The 16,177-nt window shown below is 39.2% G+C and overlaps 1 protein-coding gene and 1 long non-coding RNA gene across 3 annotated transcripts in view; both read left to right on the top strand.

Moving 5' to 3' along the window:
• LOC122642437 (serine/threonine protein phosphatase 2A regulatory subunit B''beta-like) overlaps positions 1 to 16,177 on the top strand; it is a 43,902-nt gene that overhangs the window by 3,725 nt on the left and 24,000 nt on the right. For both annotated transcript variants that reach the window (XM_043835910.1, XM_043835911.1), the window contains exons 4-9: positions 431 to 530; positions 731 to 836; positions 1,026 to 1,116; positions 5,724 to 5,865; positions 13,791 to 13,938; positions 14,080 to 14,189. In XM_043835910.1, coding sequence (XP_043691845.1) covers positions 431 to 530; positions 731 to 836; positions 1,026 to 1,116; positions 5,724 to 5,865; positions 13,791 to 13,938; positions 14,080 to 14,189 — 697 coding nt within the window. The remainder of the gene's footprint in view (positions 1 to 430; positions 531 to 730; positions 837 to 1,025; positions 1,117 to 5,723; positions 5,866 to 13,790; positions 13,939 to 14,079; positions 14,190 to 16,177) is intronic.
• On the top strand, positions 14,258 to 15,576 carry LOC122642438. The gene is made up of 2 exons (XR_006330045.1): positions 14,258 to 14,361; positions 15,414 to 15,576. It is a non-coding gene; the product is annotated as an uncharacterized LOC122642438 (long non-coding RNA).

Genomic DNA, 16,177 nt, shown 5'->3' with positions numbered 1-16,177 from the left:
TAACAAAATTTTATTGAATGCATGGCCAAGAAGGCTTTACATTGTTTGTAAATTACATAAATATACTGAACAAAACAAGATATACATATCCCACCCCAGTGGAACCCTTTTATCATCTCTATTGTCCTCACATCATAATGCTAGTACTTGCCCGATGTTTATAAACTCTCTCCCCACCCCATTCAAGCTAGAGCATCTGCCAAGGAGTTAGCACTTTTGGGATGCCAATAAAATGAGATGTTCCCCTGATTGCATAAGAACTAGCTCTCTGAATCAGATACGCCAGCTTCCAAGGACTTCTCTAAAATGCAATAGCCGATGTATAACCACTATCTTTTGTTTAAGTGCATTATGATATGAATTGTTTTCCATTAGTAGAATTTTCTCTTCTCTTGCTGATAAGGGGGTTTGCTTCTGTTTATTATTCCAGAATTTAAAGCAGTAATGAAAGAAATCTGCAAGCTACCATCATTTTTCTCCACTGCTCTTTTCAAAAAGATTGATTCTAATTGCACTCAGGCTGTAACAAGGTATGAACTTCGTGAAATTGTTACAATTGTCAGTTTGAAGTCCATGAGATGATGAACATGACTCCGTTTTCAGTATTTCCAATGAATTTACCTAAGACAAACATGGAGCTTACCTCCAAAATTGTTACATAGTGATTGATTCTTCTTAGAATGACTAATAATGCTGATTAAGCTTCGGTCATTCCTTAATATTTCTGTAGGGATGCCTTTGTTGATTATTGGGTCAATAGTAACATGATGACAATGGATTTAGCAACACAAATATTTACAATTTTAAAACAACCAGATCATATGTACCTCACTCAGGTATGTTCCCTGATTCTCTGACATCTTATGTACTTGTATTTCTCATTTTTTTTTGTAAGACTCAGTAGCATAGAGCATGATCTTGGTCAATGATTAAATCACTGTGGAGTTGAGTAGTTGTCCCCACTAATATTTATTTTTTGTCTGAGGTTCTCTTTGATATGTTAAATCTCTATATCTCGGCTGCAGGATGATTTCAAACCTGTCCTGCGAGAACTTTTGGCAACTCATCCAGGGTTGGAATTCTTACAAAGCACTCCTGAGTTTCAGGAAAGATATGGTATGTTATTAAGCAGTTGGCTGTTTCTTATGATGCACTACCAATTTGATGTAGCATGATATATTCCTTGAATTTTACTTGATGCTGTTGTTGGAATCCAAGAGAATAATGCCATAATGGTATGTTATTTTACTTGATGCTGATCTGGTATGTTGTTAAAATTTCTTTGTTGCCAAGAAGCATAATTAAAAAAATTAAGAAGAAGCACTGGAAATTGAATGGTGGTGGTTGATTTGATGTGGCCCCATGAAGGACATTTCTTTGGAATGCCGTAATATTTCATTTTTGTGATACTCGTGCTACAATGGCAATTACAATGGGAAGCAAGGCTGTAAGGCACAGCTAATCCAGAAAGATTGCCTCAGTTCGGATTGTTCTCTGCAACTTGGGAACATGAAGTTGGAATCGGTAGTAATTGCGGATCAGCATGCCGTGGTGAATATGTACCTGGGTCCTGTACACACCGCTCGTCACATAAATGTAAGGCTGGGTCCTGAATGACCTAACCCCAGGAAAGATCTCAGCAAGAAACTTTTTTAAGACAAATTGCAACCCCTGTTATGATTATTCTATTGATCAGCAGTTCCAGCAGAATAATCCTTCACTAATCTGACGAAATTCCGGCAGGATGGTTCCCTTTGATTGGTCTTTGATAGATCAATAATTTCCAGAATAGAATGCCAATACAGGATTCAAAAAAAAAGAAAAAAAGAATATAGAAGGTAGAAGAAGATGGATTAATAGGATTCAGTCTCTCACTCGCTCCCTTGGGCCTCTCACCCCTTACATGTATAGCTGTATAGGTATTTCACCCTCCCCATTTTTTCTTACAAGTTATAACATAACATGGTTTTAAAACCAAAAATCTCTTTTCTTAAATTCATTGGCTATTCTGTCCAGCCTATTGCCTTTATGTATAAAACCAATAACATATTAACATCCTAATTCTTCTAGAAACATTCCAAACAAATCCAATCATAATTAGCAAGATGAAGTCCTAATTACATAAGCAATATAATTAAAATAGAATCTATCCCTAAGCTAATAAAATCCATACACAAGTAATAACTCTTCCCTAAAATCTAGGACTAAAGTCATCAAATCCTCGTCCACGCTTGGCCTATTAATTTTCAATCTTTATCTCCCTTCTAGCTGGTCATGGGGCCCACACAAATACACAGTCTGATCATTATCTCCCCCCCTAACAGGCTGTTCAATAGCTAATATCACACAGTCTGATCATTATCTCCCCCCCTAACAGGCTGTTCAGTAGCTAATATCCCATAAAAAATCTGATCAATATCCTTTCCAAACCTGCTGGTTGATAGTCCTCAACATCTGGAAATTACATCACATGAGCTGGCTTGGGATCTTCTGGAAGTCTTCAACAAATAAGGTTGGTTGATAGCTGTCTTCCTAGGCCCCCACGAGATCTGTTAAAATCCCCTACAAATCGGCAAGTCAATAGCTAACAAATCTGGAAAATAATCCTCCCTTAAATCAGCAGTCCTAATCTCTTTTTTGGACAAAATCGATGGCAGAATGTGACCCAAATTATGGGTCAGGTACATGCTAGTTCGATGGCTCAAAATATGGGCCAGAATTGAACCTTTGATGCCCAATTGTAGGATCTGATCTGCATTACACACCCTGGGAAGATTTTGCCCGAAGCATCGGACCAATCACCAAAATGACCACTAAAAGCAAAATTTACAACTAAGCCTTCAAATGCTCCATTCATGCCAATAATCACTCCAAAACTTCATTCTTTTCCAATCTTGGCCATGTAACTTTGGCATCTTCAAAGAAGAATTGTCTCCTTTTGCGTTGTTGGATAAACATTGACCATGTCTAACAAATAAATTAAAATATTTGTAATCTGTGTTCAAGGTCTTTGTGAAGGTAATTAATGTGAGAACATTAGTAAGAGAACTTCGGAGTTTACTTGTGGTTGGGAAGGCAAAGTTTTTGAATAGGACGACTTAACATGGTGCTAATGTAGGCCCTGAAGCTTAGGGACATCAAGGCAATGTGCTTTTGCACTATTTTATGTCAATATGTTTTTTTTATTTGGCTCTCGTTGCTGTTTGCTTATGTCTCTATTTACTTTGCTTCAAAGTAGCTGGGTGTAAAAGGTGAATGAATTTTTTAAGTTGACCGGGGTTTAAAGTCTATATCCTGAGTATTCATTAAAATGAGCTTTGGGATGTCATTTTGCTAATATACTGTTTCATTCTTTCTTTGGTTCCTACTATCTATCTATCATGCATCTGAGAAACTGAAGCATGTAGGCAAAAAGAGACTCATGTTGAACTTTTTTAATCTTCACTATGAGAGTCTGTTAGTTGGTTTCTCTTTCATTTGGGGTGAGCTTCAAAATTAAATGTGTTAAATCTGGAGGCTTCCATGTCCATCCAACGTCAACCCTTCACATGGCTCAAATCAATGGCACCCTTGCTAAGCTTGGCTTGGTGGGTCACCTGCAAAACATTTTCTCACTTATATTAAGTGCATGTGGAAATAGAACTTTAGTTCCACACAATATTTGTTTTTCTGCCAATTGTAATGAATTTGGAAAATTCCTGCTTGGAGGAGGAGGAGATCATATTTTACTTGATAAGTTTCAGTAGGGATATTCTAACTTTAAAAACTGCGGGCTTTACTTTTACCTATATTTTTCATTCTTATTTCAAGTTTAGGAACCATGGCTAGCCTCATTAGAATATTGAGCCTAGTTTGCCGTGTAACTGTAATTCCGATTCACTGAATTTAAAAAATTTGCAGCAAGTATGCTTTGTATGTCTTTACAACAACAACAACAACCCAGCCTTATCCCAACTTAATGGGGTCGGCTACATAGATCCTTCAAAAACAATGGAAAATCGGAAAAACTGAGGTTCTCAAAAAAGGAAAGTAAGAGAAACTTAAAAGAAATTGGGTAAGCAAAGCAAGTAATGGAAAGTGAAAGATGTAAGTAAGAGAAAAGAGGAGAGAAAAGAGGATAGCCCAACAAATCAGTTAAATCTCAGTTACATAGTGTTGATAACGTGGATCCTTGTCGTCCAATAGGCTCTATTTGAGGTCATACTCGTTACAAGGCTCAGACTATGCATGTCATTCTTCACAACCTCACCTATGGTCATTTTAGGCCTGCCCCTAGCTCTTTTAGCTCCCTCAATTGGCATCAGATCACTTCTCCTTACTGGTGCATCCCCAGACCTCCGTTGTACATGGCCATACCACCTCAGGCGACATTCTCGGAGCTTGTCGCTGATCGGGGCGACTTCCATATCCGTTCTAGTGTGTTCGTTCCTCACTTTATCCTTCCTAGTTTTTCCGCACATCCATCTTAACATTCTCATCTCCGTAACACATAGCTTCGCTATATGGCACTTCTTAACTGCCCAACATTCCGCCCCATACATCATAGCTGGGTGGACAATAGTCCTGTAGAACTTTCTTTTAAGCTTTAAAGGAATGTGTCGATCACACAGGACTCCGGACGCCCCTCTCCACTTCATCCATCCTACTTTAATTCTTTGCGAAACATCATCATCTATGTCACCTTCTTTGTGTATGATAGACTCCAGGTATCTGAAACAGTCACTTGGCGGTATCTCTCGTTCCCCAATTTTCACTATGTCATCATCCATGATAGTGTGACTAAAGTTACACATCACATACTCCGTCTTTGATCTACTAATCTTAAAGCCTCTTGATTCCAAGGTCGATCTCTACAACTCTAACTTTGTATTAATCTCTACTTTTGTCTCATCCACCAAAACGATATTATCGGCGAAGAGCATACACAACCGTACCTCATTTTAGATGCGCTTTGTTAATTCATCCATGATAAGCGCAAACAAATAAGGGCTTAGGGCTGATCCTTGATGCAACCCAACCGTAATTGGGAATTCCTTGCCCTGGCCCCCCACAGATCTCACACTAGTCAGTAGTCACCACACTTTCATACATATCTCTAATTACATCTATATTCTTACTCGACACCCCTCTCTTCGCAAGAACAGACCGGATTAAATCTCTAGGTACTCTGTCATAGGCTTTCTCCAAGTCTATAAAGACCATTTGGAGATTCTACCTGCTAGCTCTATATCGTTCCATGAGCCTCCTTAATAGGTAGATAGCTTCTTGCTTTGTATGTTTTTAACTTATTTATTATTATTTATGCTGAAGTGTTGGAATTTCTTCTCCTAAGCATTAAAGTTGCATAGTTGTCAAGGCATCATCTTGGTGATGCCTAGGCATTCAGGCACCTTGGTCACCCTAGTTGCTTAGGCAGGCGCCTTGCGTTCAGGTCCCCTCCAACGCCTTGGGTTGCCTAGATGCCGTGACAACTATGCTTATGCCTCGTATGGAGTTATATTCTCAGAATTTTGGTATAATGTAATTCTAACATATATTCTTTACAGTTACTTTTGACCTACCCTGGCAGTGGCATATATATCATCTTGCTGTCACTTAACACATAAAATATGCCCGACTTGTTTTGATACTTAGAGATGTATTTTTTGTCCTTTAACACCATTAAGCATGAATTTACTATGTTGGATGGACTATAACTTGAACTTGGTTTGTTGATGGATCAGCCGAAACTGTCATATACAGAATATTTTACTATGTCAATAGATCAGGGAATGGCCATCTTACCCTCAGGGAGCTGAAACGTGGAAATCTAATTGCGGCAATGCAACACGCAGATGAGGAAGAGGATATTAACAAAGTTCTGAGGTAGGGATGCTCTCTGAAAAATTGGTTATTGATTCCTATTAGAAAAGAATCACCATGTAGAAAGTTATCTTTTAATGTTACTCTCTTATGTCTCAATTAACCTTATTATATACTGTCAAGTTGCTGTTAAATTCATTTTGAGTTGCATTTAGAAGAACATTTTGCTCTCAACGGGAGATTTCTATTAGCAAGATTTGACCCTACATATAGATGGTCTCTTGAGGAACTCTCCTTTGCCAACTCCAGCAAGCACATTCATTTCTCCTGGTATCCATGCCTGAATGTACCATAGTCCTTGAGAAGTTCCCATCTATTTTCTAGGAGAGTGTACGTGTGGATCCAGCTGAGTGGGAGGGTGGGAGAGCAATGCAAGAGCTTTGCGTTGCCAGAAGTAAGGGTGTCAAATGGGAACCGGAAAAGCCAAACGAACCTAATATATTTGGCCCAATTTCGGTTATAGAATAAAAAGTTTTAATTTGGTTCGGTTGGATTTCGGTTCTATCTTAGGAATAGTTGGTTTGAACCGAACCCGAACCGAATTAGACTAGGCTTTATTAACATATTAATGGGAGAGGGTTCTTTGAGCAAGCAGGGTATTCTACACCCTCTCACATTCATTTTTTAATCATTATTTCACTCACCTTAAAAAAATCAATATAATAATACCTGTGGGAAGCGTAGTGTACGCCTTAGGCTCAGAGAGCCTTTTCCATATATTAATATATTTTATAATACTAATATATAATTCTAGTAGTATATATTAGTATAATATATGAACTGTACCTTGGAACTGAAACTGAACTGAATATGAAGCGGATACAGAGTGAAAGTGAACTGAACTGGTTCAGTTTGAGTACACTGATTCAGAACTGAATCGGTTCTCGGTTTGGTTTCAGTTTGCACTAGCACTCCCTTGGACCGAACTGAATACGCGTAATCGAACCGATTTACACCCTTAGCCAGAAGTCAGTCTGGACCATAGGTTTGCAAATTCTATGTTGCTATGCATTTTGGAAATTTATTGGTTTGTATGATTGGATCCCTCATAACTAGTTAAGTATCTCATGGTTCTGCTTGCCATTTTACCTTATAGCCCCATGTTTAATATAGTGATACTGTGGTATATCTCAATGACTATAAACTGGATTTGTATTAACTTGTATGGATACACGGGAAAAGATCTCATATTATGAAAAGTGAATTTGGGGAAGAAAACATTATTATTTTTTTTTGCTTACATTACACAATAATATTTGTCCAATTGGGACAATTGGGCATAAGAAGACTTTATTTTGGCCCATGGTTGGGTTTTATGGGCCTTAGGCTTTTTATTATTGGGTTTATCGATGTAATGGGCCTCTTTTATAAGCCTATATTTAGGTCTTAATTCTCAATTTTCATTATGGGATTACTTTATTAGTTAGTCTAGTTAGAGTCCTCTTTTTTTTTTTTAATAAAAAAAAAATTGGTAAGTGTTTTAGTTAAGGCTGGAATAGGTCTCTAAGAGTCCAACCTTATTTTAGTCTACTTTCTTTATTACTTCAATTTCTTAGTTAGCTTAAGTTACCCAATCAGTTCAGGATTGGTTTAGGCCTTTCTATTTTTCAGTCCTGTATAAGTTTGTAAGGGGCTACAACCTTATATGCGAATTTGATGAATAAATGGCACAAGACGAAGGGGGGAGAAGAAGAAGATGGTCACACAACCATGGCTAAGCCATTGTACCTCACCGGTATTACTAAACAAAACTCAAAATTCTATTCATCAAATCTGAAAATAAAACGTGAATACAAGAGTATTTAAACATTAAAGATAAAAAAAAGACTCCCAATTAAACTCTGAAACTGAAATTAACCTTAACTCTAAGGGGCTCATAACTTAAAAAAATCCGAGATAGACTCTACCCCTAAATAACCTATTAAAACCAAAACAGAAAATTACATGGTAAACTCACTAATAAAAACCCTATTAAATAAATAAATTAAATACCCTACTGAACCCAAAGACCCAGCTGGACTTAGGGGGTGCAAGTTTGGCCTTGTCGGCCTGAACCTGCCCTGGCCCGCCTTGAGCCCAAACAGGGCCTGGGCTGAAATAATTGGCCCTGAGGGCGGGCCAGGGTTGGGTTAGGGTTGAGGCCTCGGGACAAGCTTGGCCTGGCCCGGCCCGACCCCGACCAAGCTTGGCCTGGCCCGGCCCGACCCCGACCCTGATTTAAGTTATAATATAAAATATATATTGATATAATATATACATTATAGACTTTAAATGTCACCCACAATTTTTTATATAATATAATATATATGAAGACAATAAGTGATATAACACATTTTATTAGAGTGTTATTTTATGTAAATTTGATAATGTTCTCCCCGGCCTATTCTAGCCCATGCATTTCTTTCCCCCTCCCCATGATCAGGGCCAATCAGCGTCAGCCCGACCCGACCCTGAGGGCGGGTCAAGGTTGGATTTTTCTGGCCCTGAGTCAGGGTCGGGTTGATCCTGGGCCCAACTAAGGGGACTTAGGGTTGGGCTAGGGTTCTATAAAGCCCGGCCTAACCCGACCCTGTTGTTGCCCTAGTTGGACCCGGTTCATCTTCACACGGATACCCAAATGGGTTTGGGTCAGTCCAAGGCAGTGCACCTGCGTCACGCGCATGGAAGAAGCTCATGTCGAATAGAAGAAAGAGATGCTTCCTTTAGCAGAGAAGCTTGGATGGAGAACTTTGTGAGACCGAGGCTTCGTTTGACAAGATTTTGTTCTGCAGGAGTGATTTTGAGCTAGAAATGATTTTTCGTGTTCCGTTCCGGGGAGTGATTCTGTGGGGGGGTAGACTGACGTTTGGTAACATAGAAGTGTTTTTGTACTTTTCCCATGTCAATCTACATTCTACTCCTTATCCTCTTGAAAGGCCATTGTCGTCTCTGAACTTTTCTCTGCATTTTGCTGTGAGAACCTGTTCGATTCCGGAACAAATGAAGTAGGAGCAATAGAATCCAGAAAAATCCTCCACCAACATAGAAAACTGAAATAGAATTTTTAGAAACTGGAACTGCCGATGCTGTCAAATCCTTAAACTAGACCTCTAATGCCAACATTGTAGCAATATGAAAATGAAATTGGTAGAAATAAGTGAAGCAGATGCGAGGGTCGAGTTCTTCCAATACTGGGTTGCTAGGGTTTCTTGAGCTTAGGTGGATTGAACGAGGAGACAAGCAGAGTTAATTGCTTCTCTTTGGCCTTAGCGTAGCTACATTCATGACGTCTGCAACTTCACCTCCCAACCAATCTCAAAATATTCCCACTTAAAAAAGCTATCCTCGGAGAATCCACAAAGCCCAACTTCCTCTATAGCCACCTTTGAGCATCTCCTGCAGACTGTCGTTGAAGCTCTTCTCTTCAGGTCTCCATGCTTTGCCAAGAACATTATTCAAGGACGTTTGCTCTGCTGCTTAGGTATCAGCTCCAACTTCTGAACTTGGTCTCAACAAAGATAATCCCAAAATTGAGGATTCAAATTTGCTGCCCATAGCTCAGTCTTCAACTTCCATTAGTTGGAGTTTTGTTTGGAGTCTTTTGTTTTTGCCACAACCTGCTGTTTTAATGGGGAGGTGGCGGAAGGCAAGCAGGGGGCGACAGGGCAGTGGGATGTTGGAGGGGAGGGCGGAACAGGTCAAGGATGGCTGGAAAAGTAGGGTGGCTGGAGATTGGAGAAGAGGGACGGTGGGCAGTAAAGGGTGGCTCGAGAGAGATATAGAGAGTCTAGTCAAAGGGCATGGTGGCGCCTTCACAACTAGGCTGGCGTAGCCTCTTTACCTAGTTTGACATCTGAAGATAATGCTGTGACTACTGGGTGAGGACTAGTCCTACACGACTGTTAGCATTTCAACTACATCTACAGTATAGGGAGACCACCTGGATGCCCGATGTGCCTCCTTCATTTTACCTTTGGTTCAATTGTTTGCGCCGAGTAAAATTTTGTCATTCACAATAAGAATGCATGGTTTTAAATATTCTAGCATGCTTACTTTCAGCTGTATAAGTCTCTTTGGTGGGATCTCTTGAACTTTTGTCCATGTATGGACACAGATAAGATGTCAGAATCTTAGGCATACTTGGGAGTCCGAGTGAGGTGGGTGAAAAAAGCAGGGGTTCGGATTTGACCACAAAATGTTCTTACAGTTAAATGGTGGGCAGAACTTTTCTTTCACATACCTATAAACAAGGGATTGCATAGATATAATTTATATTTCCACCATGGTACAAAATTTCGCGACATATCGCCGATATATCGTGAAATTTCGGTAATTTCAGTAGGGCCGAGACGAGATGTGAACGCGAAACCAAAAAAGACAAAATTTCGACGATATTTCGTAACATTTAGGGACATTTCGGCGATATACTGAAATTTCGCCGAAATGTTACAAAAGACCTCACGTGACTCATTAAACCATGGTTATAAATACCATATTTCGCCAGCTAACAGTCAGAATATCGATCAAGAGCTGGACAGAAGCTGTTTTTGGCCAGCTACACTCGTTTTTTCTTCGAAACTATACCGTGGTCCACATATGTCCTTCAAACAGAGAGCAATGGACGTCGGCTCCAGCGGGCCATGAGTGGGGTTGAGCCAGGAAGGCACAACAACTATTATTAGCACTTGTGAGTTGTGAGTTGTGAGTCTTGTGAATCTTGTCTCTTGTAAGTTGTAAGTTGTAAGTTGTGATTTCACTGATTTGTGAACTTGTGAGTTGTGACTTTGTGTATTGCCAATTAAAGTATTGACTATTGAGCTATTGAGTATTGACTATTGAGTCATTGACTATTAGGGAGTTTATGAGAATATGATTTATGAATTATGTCTTATGATTTTTAATTCGTTTGTTTAAATTTCTTTTATGTCTTTAACTGCCTAATCAATGTGTATTTAACTATTTATATACATTAGGGTCGGCAACCGTATATTGTCAATCAAGGGTGCAAGCCCAAAACACCACTTTGAGTTCATTTTTTGCAATATGAAGGTTTAAATGTGTTTATTTAGCTTAAATAAGGGTGTCCATGAAGTATCAGGCCTAGATATGGCCAAAAACCCACCGAGATGGCCTCCCGAAATATTGCAGAAAAAATGCAATATTTTGGCAAAATTTCGCCATATTTTGGATATCTCGGTAGGCCCGAGATACCGATATATCGCGAAATTTAATACCTTGATTTCCACTTATAAGCATTGTAGGGGAGGTGGTGGAATTCATAAATCATAATGTATGCTTAATTTCATTTATGTCAAACCATGCGAAAGGAGAAACAAAATCTAGAAATGTTTGCCCAATAATCCATGATGTGTCACACAGTCAAAGTATAATATTTGTCCAAAATAGATAAGTTAACCACACTAAGAGGAGTTCACACAACAACAACAACAACAACAACAACAACAACAACAACTAAGCCTTATCCCAACTCAATGGGGTCAGCTTCATGGATCCCAGAAGAAACAGAATATTAATACTAGTAAAGTAACGGAAGGAGAACACAACAAAGACACAAACTCTAGGGCATCGACCCAACTTAGTTACGAACTGCATCTTAACTGCTACATTCCGTTCCTGACCTATAGAAAGGCTTGTATTACAACAGCAGCGTCCCAACATCATAGCCCAACTAAATGGGGTCGGCCACATGGATCTTCGTTCTCCAATCAGCTCTATTTGAAGTCATACAAGGAGCAAGGGGCCTAAGCTAAGCATGTCTTTCTCCACCACTTCTCCTATGGTTATCTTAGGCCTGCCTCTAGCTCTTTTAGTTCCCTCAATCTGAATCAGGTCGCTCCTTCGAACTGGGGAATCCGAAGTTCTCCGTTCAGCTGGCGGTGCCACCTCAAACGACCCTCTCGAAGTTTATCATGAATTGGAGCTACTCCCAACCCAGCTCAGTCATTCCTTACTTTATCCTTCCCAGCTCTAATAATGCGTCTAAGAGGAGTTCACACAGCACTGATTTTAGTTCTTGGAATCTCTCTATGCTGGGAAGTATATGGATATTTTTATAAGGAACCTAGTTGATGCAGGCCAGACACATAAAGATGTTATTTAAGCTTTTACTAGTCATATTTAGGGTCATGTTTTTTTAGTGGGTTACTATTGATGCCAAACTAATTCTAAAGCAAAATTCTCACTCAGATTACAGTAAACAGGAAGTGCAACTGCAAGAGAGAGAAAAGATGTTGAGTAAGCAGGTAATCATTAACTTTGCAAAGAAATATAGGTTGAAACATCCAGATTATTGAACAGGACAAGGGGCGATGAAGGGTTTCTGTTCTTGCTGTGAAGGTAAAGCTTCACGGTTCTCCAAAACTAGAATAGAAAAAAAAATTACCTGTGAACTTCCAATTTGGGTATGCTCCCTCCCCAATCGAGAAGTGGCCTGAAATTCACGAGACCGGGCTCTTTCTCTTGGAATCTTAAAGTACCTCTGAGCTCATCTGCAGCTTATTTCATTAATACCTTTAGCTCTCGAAAAGCTAATTGACCTATTGAGTTATGCAGGCTGCTAAAAAGAACCCATAGTACTTTATGCCCCTACTAAATATGAGAGAAACCAACTGAAGCAGCTAACTATTTGTCTCCCTTAGATCCTGCAATGTCTATTGTAATGGGCTCAATTACAGAGGCCAAGTATTTTGTATTAGTCCAAAGGGTTGGGAGGGGGTTATCGGTTATGAACTTTGTTTTATTTTTTGGTCTTTAATTGGTGGGGCTTACCTGGTAATGTAATTAGATGAGGTTAAGTTGGTTGATGTCTAGTCAGTCTAGATGTTTGAGAGTAAGTTTTATTTTTCTACCGAAATTTTGCTTAGATAACTCAAAGGGGCACTTCTTTAGTTGGTTAAGGAAGCCTAAAGTTAGTCACGTTGGTCTGTATACATAGGGCTATATACCCATATGAATTTCGTTAGATTAATGAAATCATTTGTGGAGTTGTGGAAAAAGGAATGAGACTCTTATCCTATATGGGGGTTTAATGGGCAAGCCTCTGGTCTGTTTGTGTTAAACAGATTCTTTATTCTGATATTCTCTTATTTTTCTTTTATCATTTTCTGGGATAGCAGTGAAACTGTGGTTGGTTATGGCATCTTGTCAGATATAAAAATCAGATTTTGTTTTCTTTGTGGGCCCATTACCCACGGGCATTTAACCTTGCATTTGTTACCTGTTTTGGTCAATAATTCAAATCCCTTGAATAAGCATGAGTTTGTGCTCCTCTATATAACAGAAAATTGCACTAATTTTTTTTTTTCTTCAGTTGATGAATATGCAGCCTTTATGCTTATGGGATGAAATGTCTATGTTTGTTGGGATACAAGAGTTTCATAACAATTCTTAAACTGGGCCAGATATTAAAACTCAAATGAAGTTCGATTCTGTTTTTATTCAGCCTGCCGTTCTAATAAAAACTGGGAATCAAACTGGAAACTTTGCTGACTCTTATTCCACCCAGTATGACTGGCCAGTCCAATCCAGTTTTTAGAACACCGGTTTTGAGTGTCTTCCATCCACTATGTTATTCCATGGCCATGGGATGTGCTGAAATAATATGTGATGCCATGTGGTGCATTGAATATTTGATGTATTCCCTGCAACATTGCCAAATGCCAATTGACGGAAGAGAGAAAATTGTATTGGTCGTTGATAGAAATTGGTTCCTGCTTCTCATTTGCAAGAGTTAGGACCGACACAACCTATTCCTCCTAGGACTTAGCGAAGCAGGAATTGTTTCTGGTTACGGCCCTTCCCCTCTACTAGAGATTCTTAATTATGTCATAGGGAAACACATTCTTGTTTCCAAGGGTGTACTATCCTCCCATGTTCACTGTTCAGAGAGTTGTAAAGAGGCTTCTTGTGACTCATGCCTTTTTCTGCAGGTACTTTTCATATGAACATTTTTATGTGATATATTGCAAGTTCTGGGAGCTGGATATGGATCATGATTTCTTGATTGACAAAGAGAATCTTATTAGATATGGTAACCATGCTCTTACTTACAGGATTGTTGATCGAATATTTTCACAGGTTTGCATCTGTCATTTGCTTTCTTCTCTTCGGAATAAATCTGCTTTCTTGCATTTAAAGAAAGATCTTGGAAAACACTAACTGATATTTTCTTTGTTTCTATTTTTTGGGTTGGTACTTTTTATGCTCTTCTTATCTTAGGTTCCAAGAAAGTTCACAAGCAAGGTTGAAGGGAAAATGGGTTACGAAGATTTTGTTTACTTCATGCTTTCAGAGGAGGATAAATCATCTGAGCCTAGTCTTGAGTATTGGTATGTTAGGCCCCTTTTTTCCTTTTTGTGAAGATGACATAGTAGTAATACTAGTTGATTGTCATTATATTGTTATTTTGTCATGATAGTCAACTTTCTGGTGTCATCTGTACTTTGTTGATCGGTAAATGTTAGGTTCCATGTTGACATGCATTTATCTTCAGAAGAGGAGGTAATGTAGTCCTAGAATAGGAGATAATCCTACTAGGAGCCAGATAAAAGCAAGGTCTGGTCAAGCCTGCTGTTTGGGGCTGATTAGGGGCTGTTTTAGGGCAAAATTAGGGTTTAGGATGGGAATTTGGGAATGGGGTTTATAGGGTATTAATGGGCAGGTCTAGGGGGTCAATATGGTATAAAAAGGTTAGGGTTTGGATGAGTTTTGAAATTCTGCAATTCTAGACAGAATTGAGTTGCAGGTTTTGGGCTTTAATGGAGTTAGGGTTTATGGGATTCAAACCAAAAATAAAGGGGATCAATTGGGGGAAAGGATTAGAGGATTAGAAGAAGAATTTTGGCGTCAAACTTACTGGAGATTCCACTGGCAGCAAGCTTCGACAGTTGTGAAGGATAAAGCCACCTTCGAATTTGAAGAAGATCCTTCCAGCCGTCACGGCGTAAGGAGTCAACTGGATTCCACCAGTCCCTTTCCACCTTAATAGAACCACAAGGATGCACACTCACAAGGAGCACAGGAGCAGCAACAATGGCAACCAACAAGCAAAAACTTTTTTCATTAATCAAATTCGTGTACAATGCTGGCCTCCCTTACAAACTTATATAGAAGACTCAAAAATAGACTTAGACACTAAAAAGGAATGGCCTAATCCTATCCCTAACTTATTAGGTAATTTAAATTGATTAGGAAACTAAAATACTAAAGGAAATAGACTCAAAACATAGCTGGACTTATAGAGTCCTAATCCAGCCCAACTTACATCACATGACCACTTAAATTGTCACATGACCACTCAACCAAGTCACATGATCACTTAAATTGAACCAATTGGATGTAACCAATTTGAACCAGTTCAATTAGAAAACATAAAAATAAACTAAGTATTGGGCTAATCCCGTATGCAACCTATGTACCCCTAGTTTAGGCCCATTAAAGTGGCCTAATACATAGAAAACCCTTGGGAACAAAGGCCCAACATGTATATAACCCAACCTTAGGCCTATTTCTAAAGAAATAAGCCAATATCTATGATGAACCTGCATCAGGAGGGAAAAACAACTACCTTGTGAAAGTTCTGGGAACTTAAAATATCTAATGGTGACATTTCCTAATGTTGGGAACCTTTTAGGAGGCAATTTTTTTCCCTCAATGGAATTGAGGGACTAGCAAAAGACTTTGGCTCATAATAGTAATTTGCTACCTTAATAAGATTTACATATTCTACAGTGGTAGAACTAGGAGTGGGAAAATTTTGGCAGACTGGTAATGTAGTCCTAGAATAGGAATTAATCCCACTAGGAACCAAGTAGAACCAAGCTTAGGGTAAGCCTGCTGTATAGGGCTGATTAGGGGCTGTTTTAGGGCAAAATTAGGGTTTAGGATGGGAATTTGGGAATGGGGTTTATAGGGTTTGAATCTGCAGGTTTTGAGGGTCATTATGATATAAAAATATCTGGATTTGTTTAGGTTTCAAAATTCTGCAGATTTAGGGTTAGGGTTTCGGGTTTTGTAATGAGGAAAAACAACTAAAATTATGGTTTAAAGTAGGATTTAGGGGCAGGGGTTAAGGTCGTCATTAGAGGGGCTAGGGGAAGATTCGGTTGCAATATGGAAGGTTTCGATGGCTGAATGTGTCCCAGAGAAAATTAGGGTTTTTAGGGTCAATGGAGAAGAGGGGTCTTAGGGTTTGGATGGACAGAATGGGCAGCAGCTAGGGTCTAGTGGAGATGGTGATGAGGGGAAGTTATGGTCCAAATCTGATCAGATTCCAATGGAGGAGCAGATCTGAATCGAGTTTAGAGTCTTCTAGGGT

Source organism: Telopea speciosissima, chromosome 10, assembly GCF_018873765.1.
Source record: "Telopea speciosissima isolate NSW1024214 ecotype Mountain lineage chromosome 10, Tspe_v1, whole genome shotgun sequence".
NCBI lineage: Eukaryota > Viridiplantae > Streptophyta > Magnoliopsida > Proteales > Proteaceae > Telopea > Telopea speciosissima.
The sequence above is the reverse complement of the archived record's forward strand: the minus strand, read 5'-3'. Positions and strand labels throughout refer to the sequence as shown.